Genomic DNA, 18,612 nt, shown 5'->3' on the forward strand with positions numbered 1-18,612 from the left:
AAGCAGGCCATTCAGCAGTTTGTTTGACAGTATGCCCACAGCGCACGTGTCAGTGTGTGTCTCTGCTTTAATGAGAGTTCTAAGTTTGAACAGTACCTATCAGTCTTGGTATCGTCAGCGCACATCATGCGTATGGCTGCTGCAGTTCGTGACCTGCAGGGTGGTGCACGGGACCCGGAGAGTTCAACACTCTCAACATTGAATTTGCTAACTGCGTTAGGTTTCATCTCTCCGTCGACCCCGATGCTAATGAGTGTTAACATGCACATAAGAACCTCTTTATGTTTCCCTCAACATCCACTGCCTGGGTGACCCATCTCTGACTCCCTGGCTCCTCGGGCCCTGGTCAGACCCGGGTCACTCAGAGGCTAATTCATTTATCACAGCTGCCTAACTGCACAATCAACTTAGCTCTATTGTCAGTCCGAGGTCTAATATTAGCAGCTGTTTAGCTTCGGAGCTGTTGTTGTTCCACCTTTCTCATGCACGCATGACTGCAGAAAATGCACAAGGTCACGGTCATGTGAAGTAATGCACATATTTTTATCCCCCTGCAAAAATGATCACATATACACCTGTAATGCACACGAGTTTTGGTTTTATAAATATTACTGTAAGCTGGTGGAGATGTTGTCTAGATTTAACAGATGTAACATCCGCAGGGAGGCAACAACACTGAGGGAGCATCAGCAGCAGCAGCAGGCAGGAACATCTTCAGAAAATGTCAGTTTACTGTGCAGAGAAACATTTGGCTGAGACTTGTTACCGGCTGCAGCTACAGAGCGTCTGGTTATATGTCACACAGCTCTGCATATAACTTCATTAGCCGATGCTTTCCAAGCAGTTCCATATGAAAGCTGCAACAACTGTCTGTTGTAGAAGTGTTCTGGTTGAAGTTTCTCAAAACTTAGATCCCATTTCAATGTTGACATGAAGTCCAACAAAATTAGACTTGTTTTTGTTTTTTGGTGTTTTTACTTTGATTTGTTGGCCAAGCTACCAACCAATTTAATTGCCTTGTTTGATTAGCCTTCATTACACAAAACTGTTTGTGCTGTAGCTCGTTGGGCTTCATTAAATTAACCGCCTTGATGTAATTGCGCCTGTTTTCAAGTATGGGGCTCTCAATTTGTAGGAAAATCTGTGTATTTAGGCCAAAACACATGTGCACACCTGCAGTAAACATGTGTGTACATTGTTGTTTGTGAATGTGAGAGAAGTCCCTCTTTATCCTGAACTGTGTATATCCTTTTTACGAGAGGATGGGTTTTATACTGTATACTGTAAGACAGTAAAGGGTCATGAGTTCACATTGGTGTGCTGTTTCACTATAAAACTGTGCACAGACACACACAGGGATATCATGATTTTGGAGTTGCGGCGCTTCTCTGCAGTCAACAACAATCAGAGTAACCCAACACCACATGTAAGCTCAGGGCTCAGGGGGTGCTGCTGCTATCTTTTACTATTATCACCTCCCCCAAGGAGGAGGTCGCTAACTGTTTGACCTCAGGAAGAATCAGGGAAAGAGAGAGACTGACATGGAGAAACCACAGGCATGGATGAAAACTGAGACAAAAACCAAAGAAAACTCACACAGCTGTTGAAATCCATTCACTGTGCAGATCTGCCATTTCTCAAAAAGAAAAAAAAAGACTAGTGAGATTAACCCTCCTGTCACATCACACAGGTTTTTGATCACAAACCTCTTCCTCCGTGACCTTTCTCTTCACGACAGACTGAGTTTACAAATAGATTCCCTATAATCAAGGCTGCCGCACTCCTTCCTCTTGTATAAAGATAACAGGTGTTCCCTTCTATTGTGTCAATGACAACATTCACGGACTGTCATGGGTGACCTGTTACTCACACACACACACACACAAACACTCATCTTTAGGGGTCAAGGAAAGAGAGGCGCAGCTGGAAGTTTGTTTCACCTCTGACCCTCAAGACTCACATTGATTTAATCACACACACACATGTCACACATGTGCACAGACTCACAGTTTGTAATGACCCCTCATGTCTGAAGCTAATATTATCAGATGACTATTGGACTCTTTGTGGGACCATATCTGGAAGGCAGAGGAGACCTGGTTTAGTCTGTCCCCCGTAAAGCCCAGCCTACTTAACGATGATAAACACACTCTGCTTTATTAGTGTGAACCTCCCACATAGCTGCGTTTTTTAGTTTACAGGTTGAGAAATAAAATGACACTGGAACATAAATGTTTATCTGGAGAAATTCAGGCTTCAACGAGACTGGAAGCCTGTATGCATTTAAAAAGCCTGCTGCTCCACAGAGGGGGAATTGGTTTCAATCAGATTTACTTTATAAACCCGTGATTTAGTTTGAATTGGAAACATGTCAGGGCAGAATCCTTTAACTCAAGTTTGGCTAGATTTATTGTATTCTTAGCCCCTGGGCAGAGATAATAATAGATAAATAATGTAATAAGTCTTTGAGTTAAAGGCTTCCATCTGGCAAAGTTTGACAATGCCCTAACCACGGCATGGCCGTAGGCGTAGCATACGAGGAATCATTGTGGCATGGACAAATGATTTTTGGACTTTACCTCTGTGTTTGCATGAGGTCAGCCATTTTTATCTGCCATGTTTTGAGCTTTTCGTGGAAGCGCAGGGAGAGGTGGAGAAACGTCTGTGGTTTTTCAATGAGTCATGTTTGGGTTCTCAGCTTGAAGAAACAAGTCCGTTTGTTGTTTTTCAAATGTCCGCAGTCAATTGATACGTCCAAAGATTCCCAAGTTGCTTTGACGTTTCATCGGCTACTTACATTTTCAAAATAGCTCAGCAGTAGGGGTGGGCGATACGGTTGGAAATCACTGTATAACAGTCTTCTAACTGTGATACACCGATATTATTGTTTTTGAAGTGGTTAGAAACAATATGAGGATACACTGTCTTCAAAATGTGATATCATTTAAGTGAAAAAATGATCATATTGAATTACTGCCCAGTCCTAATGTCTAAATGTCCCTGTAACCTGTTGGAAAAATGCCGCAATCACAACTAAAATTCATCATTATTTAGCTGGAGTCTGGTGTTAATTAATGTTCCCCCACTGTCCTTAGCGTCAGAACGCTGTTGACATGGCGACTGACGAGACCATGATGAAACTGCCCCCCGGCCTCGGGGATCACGTCCAGGAAGCTGGACCGAACGGGTGGAGGGCTCCAGAGGCTTAGAGACACTATTTTGGTTTAGTGGAGCGAAGCCGTGCAATCAAAAGGGATAAAGCCTGAACCTTTTGTGTAACGTGTTTAGAAGGTATTGTGTGTATCTCTATTTGCGTATGAACTTGAACCATATTATTGAGAGGGCAGGAGTTTTTCCCGTTGGCCCCAGATTAGAAAAGTTTGTCTAAACACTTCAGACTAATATGGTGATGGTGGTCATACAGTTTATGTAAAGACTGTAAAACATCAGCTTTTATCAGGAAAAACTCGCCCACAGAACATAAACATGAAGATAACAGAGTATTTTCTCAGCAGCGTTTACCTGATTTACTGCTCATTCAAAGTAACATTTTGTCTTCCCTTTGATAAGATTTTTAAAACTTGCTGATGACAGAATCTTATTTGGCATATTTTAGCTCTTAGCAGCTGTCTTCATGATGGATTGTTTAAATCACATCTATTGATCTCATCCTCTCTGAGCTTTTTGCTTTCACAGATGGACTAATCAATACCCATAATCAGAACTGCTGCCCTTGTCTGCCCATATAATACACACACACACACACACACACACACACACACAGAGGCTGGATATCACAGCACATTTGCCAATTTGCAAACCCCACAAACTTTTTCCAGAGAGTTTATTCTTGTGCATGGACCATCTTCCAGCTCCCTGTGTTTCCATGCAGCCATGCTTAACGACATAAAATACAAATTGGAAACAATAACCGTCAACAAGATGCTAACCCTCAAATTCCGAGTGCCCGCTCCCAATGATATCCTCTAAAATTGGTCAAAGAGTCTCACACATACTCGTCAGAAGACAAAATAAAAATCCTGTGGTGTCCCAGCGGAGGGAAAAAGGAACAGATTCCACACTCTCCCCATCTCTTTGTCATGTTTTTATTGGATAAACCACTAAAATGCCCCAAAATTTATATATACACGCTCACATGTCTGCTCCCATTCCTGGAGTAGTGCTGCAGCAGAAACACAGATGCATCCTCCTAAACACACACTGCTGTTTTAGGTAGTTAGAGGATTTCAAATTACCCGGAGTGGTGTCCCCAAGGCAACAGCAGGCCGCTCACCCCCTCAGTCGCTCACCGTCTCGTTGCATCCAACAAACCCGACAGCTCAGACGGCCTCAGACAGCAGCGCCCTCAGTCTGAGCTCCAGCTCCAGCCCGCCTTTGTGCTCTCTGGCTGCTTAATTACTGTTTTCCCTTCATCTCTGTTTGCAAAATTGCAACTGCAAGACAATAAGTGATAATCATCGCTCACTTTATATTACAGAGCTCTCTGTGTAAATCAAAGATGATGGCCCCTGGAGGAAACTTTGCTTTCATGCGTTGCGTTTTCTCCTCCTTTAGCAGCGTTTTGACGTCTTCAGGAAAACATAAAACAGAGGAGCTGCACCGCTGTCAACAGTGCAACAACGTTGAGCCTCATTAAGCTCACAAATGCTTGAATTTGATTGCTGACCAAGGATCACTTACGATGTCGATTTCCCTAATTATGCTTCATGAAAAAAAAAAAAAAAAAAACCTCCCAATGCTCCTGTTACTTCTATTGTATCCAGACTTAAGGCTATTTAATAACCACAACTGTGAATATACGGCGACAATTTTTATCCATCTCCGTGGGTGGTAAACGTGCACACTCACCCTTTAGCTTTGACACCTGACCTCCACCTCCTCATTAGCTTCCCCCGTTAGCAGACAGCGACACTAAAAATCTCCTGGTATTTCACAGATATGTAGATCTGTGGCTAGCAGCTGCTGCGCCAGCCACCAGCGGGTCTTTGCCGAGGCCTCGGACACAGACAGAGAGACGGGCTTGGTTTAAACGGCTATAAATATTTAACAGTAAGTAAAAAAATAGGGTTGATTTCCGCGCTGATTAGGCCAGCTGTCAGTCAGGGCCCACAGGATTCACTTTGAAAGGAATCTTTACAAGGAGGGGAGGGAGGGAGGCACCGGCACACACATTACAGTAGACAGGCACATGCACAATTGCACACCAGGGTTAAGAGTTGCCACATTGCGGGGCTTTGCACAAGATAGGATCACTACCATCTAAATCCCCTGCGTCCCTTATCACTCCTCAGAGTCCAGTAAGGTGATGTCATCCCTCATTGTGCTGCTGCAGCTCTCTGTCCCTCCCTCTAACCAGCTTTTTATCTCCCACTGACCTCTCAGCTCAGAGACCCCCCTCTCTTTTCATTCCCTACCTGTTTTCAGAAGAGATAACAGGTTGTTCTCAGTCTACAGAGTCATCGCACCTCAAATAATTTGATTTGTCATGTACGGATTTAAATCTAAAGGACTGTCCTGTGAGGATAAAATGGTAAATATTAGGCAGTTAATCAATCATCTGAAGACTTAACAGAAAATTGAACTTCCAGCAATTAAGATAATCTCATCTTGAGTTTAATAATTACTAGTTCCAGCTTCCCTAATGGCAGAAATTACTGCTTTTAGAGCTGTATAAAGTAACAACATAGTTCATGCTTGGTCTTTGGAAACTTTTGATGATCTCAGGCCTAATCTCGACTCCCCCGTGACTCAGATTTAACTTGTTACGAAACAGAATCCCGCTCCCCTTATATTTTTTTAAGCTGTTTTTTTTTCTTCTTTTACCAGCAAAACAACATGCACGCTCTGCCACTTGCTGCTGGTCGACCGGCAAAGCAAGTTCCCTGCAATCAGAGTATCGGATTGCTGCCGAGGTCCATCTTTTGTTTTGTTGCTAAGCCTCGAGTATAAGCAGATGCAGAGAGTGACAGCATGTTGTTAAACCAACGTGGGCGAACCGAGCCTTGTGTTCTTTAACATGAGATGCAGCCCAAAGATAAACTCCCTAACACACACCACATGTCTGCATGTTAAACCCCACGGGCTAAAGCTGTAACTCTACGGTATAGTTTACCGTTTAGCTTTGAGTGCGGACCATCCTGCTGCGTCAGTGTGTTTGTGTGCATGTGTGTGTGCAATTATGCACATTTGCGAGAGGCAGAATGAGTGAAAGAGAGTTGCAGTGGCCATCAGCCTTTATTATGATCATTAATGATATTAGCATTCTTTCTTCCAAATATAGAAGTCAATCCCTCTCACTCCGTCTCTTTCACCTCACTCTCCTTCTCTTCCCCTCAGTGGTTTGATGTTCCTAATCATTCCCAGCCGTGAACTCCACATGAAAGACAACAAGCACTTGCCATAATAGGGTGCTGAAAGAACGAGCGAGGGAGAGGATAGAAAAGAGGGGAGACGCTAAAAAAAAAGAAAAAAAAGGGGGAGGTCAAGGAAGGAATGGAGATGGAATAAGAAGCGAGATGAAGCCTTGGTCCTCATCGTTCCCATTTCAAGGTCTCATGTTATCATTAGCCCTGCCTTTTGTTCCTCTGCCAAGCCCACCCCCCATCCCTCCTTTTTTCATTCCCTCTCCCACCTTCCCCTCCCTTCTCTCCCTTCCTGCCATATATCTTAATTGTACCCATAGTGCCTCAACTCATTGGCAACACTGAAGCAGAAATTGATTTGGAGACTTGAGAATGCCTAAAACGAGGAATGCATGCTCACTGGAGAGCGAAGGAATGTGTCAGTGGAAAAAGAGCAGCGGAGTTAAATGAGTGTTTTAGCTCTATACAACACCCCGACACCCGTTACTACTTTCACATCCAGACTCCAAACAATTTCAGTTTGTTGTAAATAACTTCAGCTTGTGTGCAATTATCCAACAGGGATGAATGTGGTTCACAGTTCTCATGCTCTTTTATGGTCATTGCCGCTGCTTTAAAGGATCAGTCAGGTTGTTTATTACAGTTTGGATCTAATTTGCATAGTTTCTACCATTTTTTATATTGATAATAATAAAAATTGTACTTATCAAGTTATTTCCTGGGATTGTAGTGACATCCTTAAGAATTAGTCAGATGGAAGAATAAACACACACAGCTGTGATAAACAAAGTTTTAATCAAACCCACAGATCAGCAATACTTATAAAATGGCAAAATCGTGTTTTAAAAGGGGAAACTGATCAGGTCGATTGAGATACAGATTCAGAGCAAGCATTCAGTATAATTTCAAATACAAGTGAGTTTCAATATGATGGAAGAAACTACAAAAGTGAGTCGTACCTACATTTGCATTTATTAGGGTTTCCTGTGCTTGGCCTGTTTGACCTTGGAGATGATGATTACATTCTAAACATAAGGCCTGGCAGCAGTCAGAAGGAAGAGGTGGATTAATTTTGTATAACTCTTCGTGTTTTACAGGTTTCACTGTGAAAGCCTATAGACTGTCTCCCTCCCTCTCTTTCATGAGAAGCCATAAAAGTCCAGAAGTGCAGCTGCCTTTGCGAATCTCTGCGCAATCTCCCTCTGACACTAACTGATGTTTTACAGAGACAAACTGCAGGGAACAGCGGGGTCTATCTGGAGCAGCGCCCACATCTGGAGAAGATGAGAATAGAGGGGAGGATAGGGGAGCCGAGACAGAGAGAGAGAGAGAGAGAAAGAGAGGAGGGATAAAATCAAGAGTATAATGGAACAGGAGGAGGAAATAGAAAGGAAAAGGGGTAATAAAGTAAACAATCAGAAAACAGGAAAAGTACAGTGCAATATAGTAAAAGCAAATAAAAGCTGACGAGTGGTAGCGGTATAATACATGCAAGCCCACTGGTATCATTAGACAATACCTACTAATCTGCAGCATATCACCAACAGGAGACCACTCCTTGTGTGTGCAGCATTAAACCACTGATGGATGAGTGTGGTCGAGTGTTGAGTTCCAGATAGGAAAGGGTTAGGTGTGTGTCTTGAGATCTTAGTAGACCCTTGGAGAGATATCCACTCTATCCCAGAGCAAATGAGAGCGACAGTGGGAGCCTACGACAGCAAAAAAGGCTAAGTGGAAAGGTAGAGAGACAAAGACACGGAAGGAGAGAGAGCGTTTGTGAGGCAAATGAGTGATGAGGTCTGGATCTTTGCTAATGCTCCAGTGAGTGATTGCTCCTCTTCTGTCCCAGCCAGGGATGAATGGCTCTCTATGGGCGAAAAACTCCAGGCCTAAGTTCTGGCTGAATCCGATACTCTGCACGCTCTTCCTGACTGTTTTTCACATAGTCCTTTACTGGGCTGACCCACTGTGTATAGGACTTACACTACGTCTCTTCACAGATATATAGTAGCTGGTCAATGAACTGCACTATGTGTAAATCAAGGTACTGTATGAAAATCTAAAGCTGAAGGCATGCTGGATGAATTTATGTTGCATGTATTACAAGTTCAGATGGTTGGCAGACGTTAAACCGGAGCAGTGGATTTTAAAGGCGGGCCGGGTTCTGATGATTTTTCCACTGATAAAAGCTCAGAAAAGGCCAGCGCACATGATCAAAGTTCAAAAAGAAACGTCACAGCTGGTTCCACAGATACTACTGCAAAATGATGATCAACTCTAAAGGTGCTATACTGTATGTAAGTTTTGCTATTGCTAGCTACCGTTAGCATTAATAGTGATTTACTTAACAGTTTAGAAGAAACGCATCACCTACTGTAACTTAAGTCCTGCTCGCCAAGAGTTGTCTCCAGTGATGGAAAGGAAAATCGTTTTATCTCTTATCTCTATCACAAGTTAGCCTGCAGGGAAGACATGTTTTTACCATGTCCCTGCCAAAAAACAAAACAAAACTGGAAAATAGCTAAGTGGAATACGTATGTTCATGTTGGATTATTGGATCATTGATCATAGATCATGGATTTCAACAAACTGACATGGATATGACCTCACGTTGACGTTTCATAGCAACAGCTGATTTCCCTGGAGAGAATTAACTGATGGTTCCAGTAACCTTAATCACTTTGTTACCTCTGGTCTGCTCCACGCTGTGTTTACCAGATGTTTTCTCCACACACTTCTAAATTTAGTGGCGTCAGGTGAGATATCAACTTCTCCCACACAAAAGAACCGCTTTGCCCGTTATGCAAGTTTTTTTTTAGCCCATTAACTATAAATGATGTAGCATTGCTACATTTGCCACCTTCCAGACAGCCATTAGTTTCAGTCTATTCCAATAACACATGGAAACCAACTTGCAAAACCACCATTATGGCACTTTAATATAATATTGACCACAACAGGATAAGGATTTCTTTTTATCTTCTGCGGCTTATATCTGTAAATGTTGCGTCATCCAACACAACTTACGGTGGGTAATGAGGCACTTAAGAGGTTCGGTGTCTTGCTCTAGAGCATTACAAAATCAGACCAAACTTTTGACCTTTCATCTAAAAAACAGACCTTCTAACAATCAGACCACCCTGCTACCGACAGCGCACCCTCCTCCAAGAATCTGTGTAAATATTGAAGAGCCATATGGCTTTATAACCACAAATATCACAAGCACAATGCATGCATGGGGTACGCTTAAGAGCTATAGAGACTTAGATGTTGACAGGTATGGGCTGCGGTCTGTGTTTGTGTTGCTATGTAGTGTGTTTATCACAGCGTGATACCTCCGGAGGAGTACGATGAGGAATAGGTGTGCAGAGCCGAGGCTGGCTGGCCCGTCATGGATGAGAGAACAGGAACCAGTGTGGGAGGAATTTCTCCCTGGCAAACACCCTCATCTGGCCCAGATCTCTTGATTTAAGGAGACACAGTCATGTGTGTGTACGTGTATGTGTGTGTGTTTACTAGATTACCTCGTTGGCTTCGAAACTGCTTCTTTTTTATTTTATAGCCGAGATGTGTGCTGTAAGTACAGAATAGGACAACAAACTGCAAGAGGAGTTTTTGGTATCAAAACCAGCATGTCAGTTTGATCCCACCGGCTGGCCCGAGCGGTGGAAACTGAACATTGGTGCTTTACTGTCAGATGGATTGACAGGTGGGAAGTGTACCGATGACAGAGTTGATTCTTATAAGCTCCTGTGTTCAGGAGGTTTGATGTAGTTTTCTTCTGCTTCACGTTTCAAACTCTTGTACTCTGACAAAATCTGTCATGTATTTCATCCACGGAGTTTTGTCTGTTTTGTCACTTTGCCTGTTTTTGACTTGAACCACATAACCTCTGTGCTGTGTGGCGTATGTTGCAGCAGGAAAACCCAAATCATTGCATCTTGTATTTTATAGCCCCGAATGTTTCCAAGTAGACATTTTCTTACAGTAAACCCTCCTTGTGTTTGTATTGCATATTTTCCAGCATGAAGAATCCATACCGCTGAGCGTTTTTGAATTTTTAGAGCGCGTGGAGAATCGATGTCCTGCCGTTCTTCTTGTTCCCAGCCCTTATACAAGACCTTTCCAGTCCAAGCCTCCACTTCAAACTACATATACATACTTTGTTCGAGGCCTGTATTTCACATAAAACTAACAAACACAGCCATGTCTCGTTTGCTTCCTCATCCATAGGAGAAAAATATCTGCTGTGGCTTCGTTTGTGATCTAAAGACTTTAGTGTCGATGAAGTCACCCTGTGACCAGGTGGGCGGTCATGGAGCTTTAAATCGCCTTAATTAGATTTAGTGAAAAGGATGGGGTCATCATATATGCAAGTCTGTGTGACGGAGAGAGAGAGATCATGTACGCGTTCATCCAGCTCTCATCACCACAGGTGGCTAATCCATCACAGATATGAGGAACACCCAGACGTGAGCCCAGATCCTAAAGATAGTGTCAGTCTCAACACTGTACTCTATAGGAAGTCCCAGCAATGACCTAAAACCCCCAGCTGTAAACACTGACCAAATGCAGGCCGTACAGTTTGACCTCCCTCCCCCTCCCCAAACGACCACGACCACAACCGTCGAGCCAGAGCAACAATGTGACTGAAAAACCCAGAACGTGCCGCTCTAATAATCTCATGTTTTAATGTCCTATAGGACCAAGAGAGTGAGTCAAGGTGGTGGTATTTCTGACTGTCTATAGTCAGTAGGTAAATGTAATGGTGAAGACATGTGCTGGTGGGACGGAAGGAAGGTTGTTGCCGGATGTCTGCGATGGTGGTCCTGTGCTCTGTGGGGTTCAAGGGGATGAGTTCAGATGAAAGATTCAGACGTATGATGAAATCATTAACTGACGAGCATAGACTGGAGAAATGTATGTTTTTACCTCTGTCCTTTTTAATTGAAACTCTTATCTTAAAGGGATAGTTCAACATTTTGGCAAATTCGCCTATTGCCATAAGCCCTATAGTCATAGGGGTAGGTTCATTACCTTTAATTATCGGTGCAAGCTGTTTTGAGATCTGTGGGGCAGAGACGCAAGCTGCTCAGCTAACACAATGTAGGTGAATGGTACAGGTCCCCTGTCTCTCAAAACTCATCAAATACACAATTCAACAACTCTAAAACGCTCTCATGTAGAAGTTGCTACACTATTAAATAATCTTTCATTTGGACGCGAAAGAACACGCCTGAAATGTCCTTCGTCATTGTGAAATCAAACGATTCAGATGTTTCCTTCTGAGAAGAGGCTGTATGACAGGGGAGGGGGCTGATATCACGAGCCCCCCTGGATCTTGGCTCGCCTTCAAGGTTTTTGCAGATCTGAGGTAGACTGCTACTTAAAACAAGCACCATAAACGCCACCAAACAATGTTATGGACCTGTGTAAAACTTCAGTCAGAGGCAGGAGCTCAGAGCACCAGAGGACATTTCCCTTTTGTGTTTTACAAGGACATTTTACAGTGTTATTATACATTGTATATTTGTGTGGGTGTGTTTTTGTGTATGTGCAGTAGAAATAAGAATGTTGAGATGAGACGTAATGGGTCAGAGATTAAGGTCAGGAACTCTGACTGTTGTGTAAAGGGTTTGAAGTCAGTTGTAAGAGGAAAATGGAGGCTTATGGCTCTAACAGTCTGTATATGATAAGTCTGCATCTCATTTAGATGTCAGGGGAAAGGCAGGTCGTCTCTCTTGACCTTCCAACATTCATTAAAGTGCCTCTGTTGACCCCTGACCCCAACTTACAACCTGTCAGTGCTCTCCTCTCTCCTCCCCTCCCCTCCTCTCCTCTCCTCTCCTCTCCTCTCCTCTCCTCTCCTCTCCTCTCCTCTCCTCTCCTCTCCTCTCCTCTCCTCTCCTCGCCTCTCCTCTCCTCGCCTCTCCTCTCCTCCTGGTGTATCCATGGTAACACCGCCCCACCTGTTCCTTTGCCAGTTTTACAAACACACCACAGGGGAGATCCATCTTTTTTCTTTTTTCTTTTACACACTCACTATATATGATCTAAAGGAGTGAATTGCTCTCACAGATGCTTGTCTTTTTTCTTTCTTTTCTTTCTTTTTTATAGTGCTCTGGAAATCATAACAAGTAGTGCTATGGTGTGTGATATTTGGACAAGTGCAGATGTATGGGCTTATGAGGTGACTGTATTATGGGACATTATTGTGATAACAGAAAGGCCCTTAGCTCGTATATAATAATCATGACATGTGTAGGTTTTCCTTCACGCAGATTTGGGAACCAGCTCGGTGTGTTTATGTGATCCTTATGGCTCACAGTTCTGGATGGTTCACTGACCTCATGCCTCTTTTCCCTCAGGTGTCAGCCACAGATGAGGACCGGGGTTCCTTTGGTGCCATATCCTACACCCTGGGCTCGGGCTCCGGTAGTGCGGTGCCGACATACTTCACCCTGGACAAGGAGACGGGTCAACTGTGCACAAGTACAACTCTAGACCGGGATGAAGGACTGGACAAGTTTGACTTGACTGTCACTGCAACAGATGGAGTAAGAACACTTCTATCCTTAACCATGAGGAATAACGTGTTTTGTAGTTCTGTACCTTTTAACTTTCCCAAACAAATTCAGTTTGTATTTTTAGGAAATATAACTCACTTTTTTGGCAGGTGTTATGAGAACATCAATACCCCTCTTACGTCTGAGCGATAAATAAGGTACAGTCAGTAGACTAGCTTAGCACGAAGACTGTAACCGAGGGGAAACAGCTAGCGCACCAAGATAACAACCCCCCATAAAACCACATTGTATTGTTTTCTACTTGGGGTTTTGTACAGATTGAGAAAGCAAGATATAAGGTGTTAATTAGTGAGCTTTCAACGTTGTGGTTGGTAGATTGTGTTACTTTTGGAGAGGACGAACTGTTTTGTGGTGGTAGCTTCATAACAAAGCAGTAAGTCTGTTTCCCTAAAAAACATCCCTACAAGGCAATTTATCATAACTGAAATGAGTCAACCTAGACTAAAGTCACTTCTTTGTGTTGCTCCATGACCAAACACTTTAGCCACTGAGTGTGTAATGCTCTTGGATCAAAGCCTCAGGCTGAAAGCAAATTAAAGATGTATACAGCTGCAGGAAAATAAATCTGATCAAAGACACATTCGGGATATGTTTGAAGAAGACAGCATCCTGTCCTGTACCCAGTGTCTTCACAAAAAAAAAAAAATCAAGGGGAACCGCAACAGCATGGCAAAGCAATCAGAGGAAAACAGAGAGCGCACTGGAGGGGAAAAAAGTAAAGAAGTAGGGAAACAGATCCATTTAAACAGTCTATTTCAATTAGCTCCTGCTATCGGATAATATAATTCAAGTTAAATATATCCTTACCTGATCACATTTATACTCTATTTGCTCAAGCATCATCCCAATAGACAAATGCACATTCATAGCATAAATTAATCACATTTGATGAACTTAAGTCTGATAAAGCCTTCTTTCTCTTGTGTGTAGTTGCGTCACGTAACTACATAGCCATTGTTATACTGTTATTTCGTTACAATGTTCTTGTTGTCTCACTTCAGGTAAAGATTGAATTCAGGCTTATAATTCACCACCCAACCCCTGCAATGCATCTTCCCCTGCAGCCGCAGCACATTCCGCGCTTGAGCCAGCTGGTGTCTGTTCCCTTCGTCTCGGCTATCCCTGTTTTTAATGGTCTTGTAAAACTAAAGCCCACAGATGCAGTGTAATGAGTGCAAACTCTTCAACTCGGGGACAAATGCATAGAGCGTTTGGTTGGCTCCACATTTCAGGGATCTTCACCCGAGAACTCATCTCTCTGTCTTCCGTTACAGCTGCTTCGTCTTTACAGTGCGACATAAATCTATTGTCATGGTTCCACAACATGAAAGTCCTGGACTGTCGCCGTCACCGAGGGATAGGAAACAAACTGAATGTTGTCTTTAGGGAAATGCTGTGTGGGAAGGGAGAAAGGATGTGATTTTAATGTCCAGTCTTATGATCTGGCCTCCTTTTATTTCAATAGACTATAGTCTAAAGGTCCATGACATCATTTGAATATTAGCCAGCTGTAGTGACCACTGCTGACATTTCCTGGTATGAAAATCTTGACTCTAATCTAATTCAAATAAATGTTCTTTCTCTTTTCAGGGTGGTCTGAGCTCAGTAGCCCGAGTGCATGTCTCAGTGGTGGACATTAATGACAACCGGCCCACCTTTTATCCAGTCCTCTACACGGTCAGTCTCAGTACTCATAGCGCCCCAGGAACTTCCGTTGTCAAGGTAACAGCCAATGACCCAGATGCTGGGGAAAACGGCAGGGTGACCTACCGCGCAGTACCTGGAGGAGCCTCCACTTTCTTTACCCTCAACAAGGACACAGGTGTGTGTGTGTGTGTGTGTGTGTGTGTGTGTGTGTGTGTGTGTAGCCTATGTGTGTGTATTATGACACAATAACCGGTGAAAAAAGCTTGTATCCCACATGCCTAACAAATATAGATTAAGCTATTCTGCCCTACAAAGCCAAAACATAGTAAGTGCTCATATGGTTGAAATTGTGTTATTACCACATTTTTACATTACACCATTGGAATGTGTCAAAATAACAAAACAAACAAACAAAAAGAAAGTTAGAAACTAAATTGCAGTAATTAGCCAGTTGTGGCTAGCTACTTGAGGTTAGATGATTACAGCTAGCTTCAGCTAAACCATATTTATCACATTTTTCATGTTTCACGGAATTGAAAGATCAGTTTTGCTGTTGTAGTAACTGAGTTTCTTATACCACATGAATCACATAACATGAACCCGTGACTAAAGACATAGATAATACTGGTGAGACAAAAAGCTCACTAGTGATTATTCATGTGATTTCATGTGGTTTCATTTTAATCACATGTTTTAAAGCAGAAGTAAGCAGAATGTTTGTGTTAATATAAGTCTTAAATAGTTATATTTTCCGACAGCAATCACTTACATAGAGTGTTTGGTCCGAAACACGGGTCTGTCAGTCACTCTGCTCTGCTGTAAGCCGAGGAGAAAACTTTCCTTGTATCCTACAACCTTTATCCAATGAGGAGAGAGAACGGCATAAAGGGGCGGTCCTCTCTGTGTGTGCAGCCAAGGGATGCGCGTGAATGTGGTGACGTAGGGACGAGGGCGGGGACTGCTAACTCCATCGGCTGACAGGAAGTTAGCCAAAACCACCGGATCACTTACTTCTGCTTTAACTGAAAAAAGTAGCTTCTAACTTGGTAAAAATTAAGAGGTTCTTTGATTTCATGCACTCTTAAGAAGGTCCAGACAGATTTTCTTAGGTCTAATGAAGTTTTACAATCGTTGTGTCTGTTATCCAATTTAGCTAAAACCTTTAAACCTCAAACTGTTTTTTTTTTCTGTAATTAGCGTTCTCTGTTTTTGTGTCCTAAAAAAAATCAATGGATATGGAGTAACTTTCCATCTCTATTTATTTTTCCTCCTCTGCAGGTGTGATTTCTCTCTCCCGCTCGCTCCATGGCAAAGCCAACACCGTTATCTCCATGGTGATATCAGCCGAGGATGGCGGTGGTCTGACGGCTCCGGTCAATGCCAGGGTGAATGTCAGCGTGGTGGGAGGCTCGGTGGCGTCTCCTGTGTTTGAACAGGCGCAGTATTTCTTCACCGTGACCGAGGACGTTCTGAGGGGGACGGCGGTGGGAGTGGTCCGTGCTGCTGCCAAGACAGGTGAGGACACCCGAGGACACCTGCACACTCATGTCCTATTGTCCTTTCTGCTCTACTGTTTCGTATGTCTGTGTATGTTGTTCTACCCCTACGTCATTACAGACTTGCTTTTTTTTATCAATTAACTTCACATACCTCACCATAGGGAACATGTTTTATGTGCCTTACATGTTTCCATCTTTCTGACAAGTACCAGGACAGAAATGCACTAATGGGCTAGAGAGTGCATGATACCTCTCATTCCAGCAGTTGTACAAATACACATGCAACAAGAGCATGCACACCATTAAGAAACCACATCCATCACCCAACATGTGCTTTACTGGGGATTATTTTCACCGTGGCTGGACCTTTATATTCTCTCACTATTAATGATGGTGAAATGGGTTTGGACGGTGCTTTAAGTCTGAGGGGGAGTCAGGATGAAGTGTTCTCAGCGGTGTAGTGGACAGAAGTGCACTTATCTCTGTCTGTTGTGGCTGTACCAGGCTTTCGGTGAATCCAGACACTCGCCCACTTTGAGTGAACACAGTCCCTCATTAACACTTACATGAGATATGAGCTGGAATAAACACACCGCATCCCTGCCTACTAAAAGCGGGTTTGGATGTGTCATGTGAATTTTTTATGTGCAGAGTATATTCACTCAGATGGAAAGGAGTGAAAATCAACAGCCTCATCTAAGTGGTGAATCATTTAGTAAATTATTTTATTTTATCTTTTTTTATCATTTATTTAACAAAAATGCCAAAGATTTCCACATTTTCAAGTGTAACTTTTTGCTGCTTTCTGTTTTATATATTTGAAAATTGAATACCAAACATTCCTGGAAATTGTGACATGCTCTTCTACTGTTTGTTTTAGGTGTCTCTAAGGATGTCTTCTACTCCATCTCTTCTGGAGACCCTGATGGATACTTCACAGTGGACAGTGCTTCTGGTACCATTCGTACAGCCCTTCCTTTGGACCATGAGACCTGCACCAGTCTTGACCTGGAAATCCAGGCGCGCTCCGGCTCTCCCCCAGCCTACGGAACCAGCCGGGTCCACATAACCATCTCAGACATCAATGATAATGCCCCTACCTTCCTCCCCTCCTCATCTGAGTCCCTCCTTTTACCTGAGATCACCAAAATGGGGACTGTTATCTACCGCATCCAGGCCAGCGACAAAGATTCTGGTCACAACGGTCAGCTCAGCTTCGACCTGGTCTCTGCTGGAGCCGCGGGCAGCAGCGGCCAGAGGACGTTTGGTGTTGACCGAGGAAGCGGGGAGGTTCGTTTGATCGGGAGTCTGTCGTACGAAACTGTGCCACGCTACGACCTTCAGGTGGTTGCCAAGGACGGTGGAGCCCCTCAGCTTAGCTCCACCTTCACCCTCGTGGTCCACATCCAAGCGCAGGACGCACAAGGCCCCAACTTTGACACCCTGACTTACCGCGTGGAGCTACGGGAAAACACACCCCTCAACACGCGCTTCCTCCAAGTCCGAGCCCTCAACAGGGAGGCTTCTGGGAACGGCGGCGGCTCCTCCTCGTCTTCTTCCTCCTCTATTTCCTACCGCCTCAGGCCTGACGGAGACGCTGCTGGTTTTGGCATCATGCCAGATAGCGGGTGGCTGTTTGTGCGCAGCTCTCTGGACAGAGAAGTCAAAGACATGTACCTGCTAACCGTCCTGGCCACCTCGGGTCCAGGGGGGGCAGGGAGGACCGGCAGCGCCACTGTCAGGGTGACAGTGACGGATGAGAATGACAATTCCCCCAGACTGAGCCAGGAGAGGGTGTTCCTGGCCGTCAGGGAGAATCTGCTGGCTGGCACCGGCTTTGGCAGAGTGTCTGCGACAGACAGAGATGCAGGACTAAACGCTCGACTGACCTACAGGCTGCTGCACACTGACAGACACTTCCAGATCAACTCCCAAACAGGTGAACACACCTTTTGCTTTTTTTTAAAAAGAGGATTTTTTTTTTCATAATTCAAAGTTTTTATTATTTTTTCATTATTGCAACAGACAAAACGAACATCAAACACAACAGACAAAATGGAGGTCAAAAATAGTAATAATAGTAGAAATAAATTAAATTAAAAATAAAATAAAATAAAATAAATAACATGAAAAATCTGAAAATAAATTAACTAAAAATAAGACAGGCAGATAAGTAAATAGGCAAAGGCAGGCAAATTAACACATCTGTCTACCAAAACTATCCTGTTTTTCTTTTATGATATCATTTTCACAATTTAATCTGCCCAACATCTTCTCGCACGCCACAGTCTCCATCATCTGTGTTTTCCACATACTCAGTGTGGGAGCTCGGGGTTCCTTCCAACACCTCAAAATAGTCCGTGCACATGTTATTAGGCCAGTTTTTAATATTCTAAAACTATATTTGTTCAACAGGGGTACCACAGTTCTGTCTCCAAGTCTTGGTGATCTGGGAAGTTCGCAATTTAATGATTTGCTCATATAATCTATAACTTT

The 18,612-nt window shown here is 43.4% G+C and overlaps 1 protein-coding gene across 1 annotated transcript in view; it reads left to right on the plus strand.

The window, feature by feature from the left end:
* dchs1b (dachsous cadherin-related 1b) overlaps positions 1–18,612 on the plus strand; it is an 85,266-nt gene that overhangs the window by 47,640 nt on the left and 19,014 nt on the right. Inside the window, exons 5-8 of the mRNA XM_085798506.1 lie at positions 12,752–12,940; positions 14,561–14,792; positions 15,896–16,132; positions 16,997–18,055. Of these exons, the coding sequence (XP_085654632.1) occupies positions 12,752–12,940; positions 14,561–14,792; positions 15,896–16,132; positions 16,997–18,055 (1,717 nt within the window). The remainder of the gene's footprint in view (positions 1–12,751; positions 12,941–14,560; positions 14,793–15,895; positions 16,133–16,996; positions 18,056–18,612) is intronic.

Source organism: Trachurus japonicus, chromosome 14, assembly GCF_045865225.1.
Source record: "Trachurus japonicus isolate A0001 chromosome 14, Traja_1.0".
NCBI lineage: Eukaryota > Metazoa > Chordata > Actinopteri > Carangiformes > Carangidae > Trachurus > Trachurus japonicus.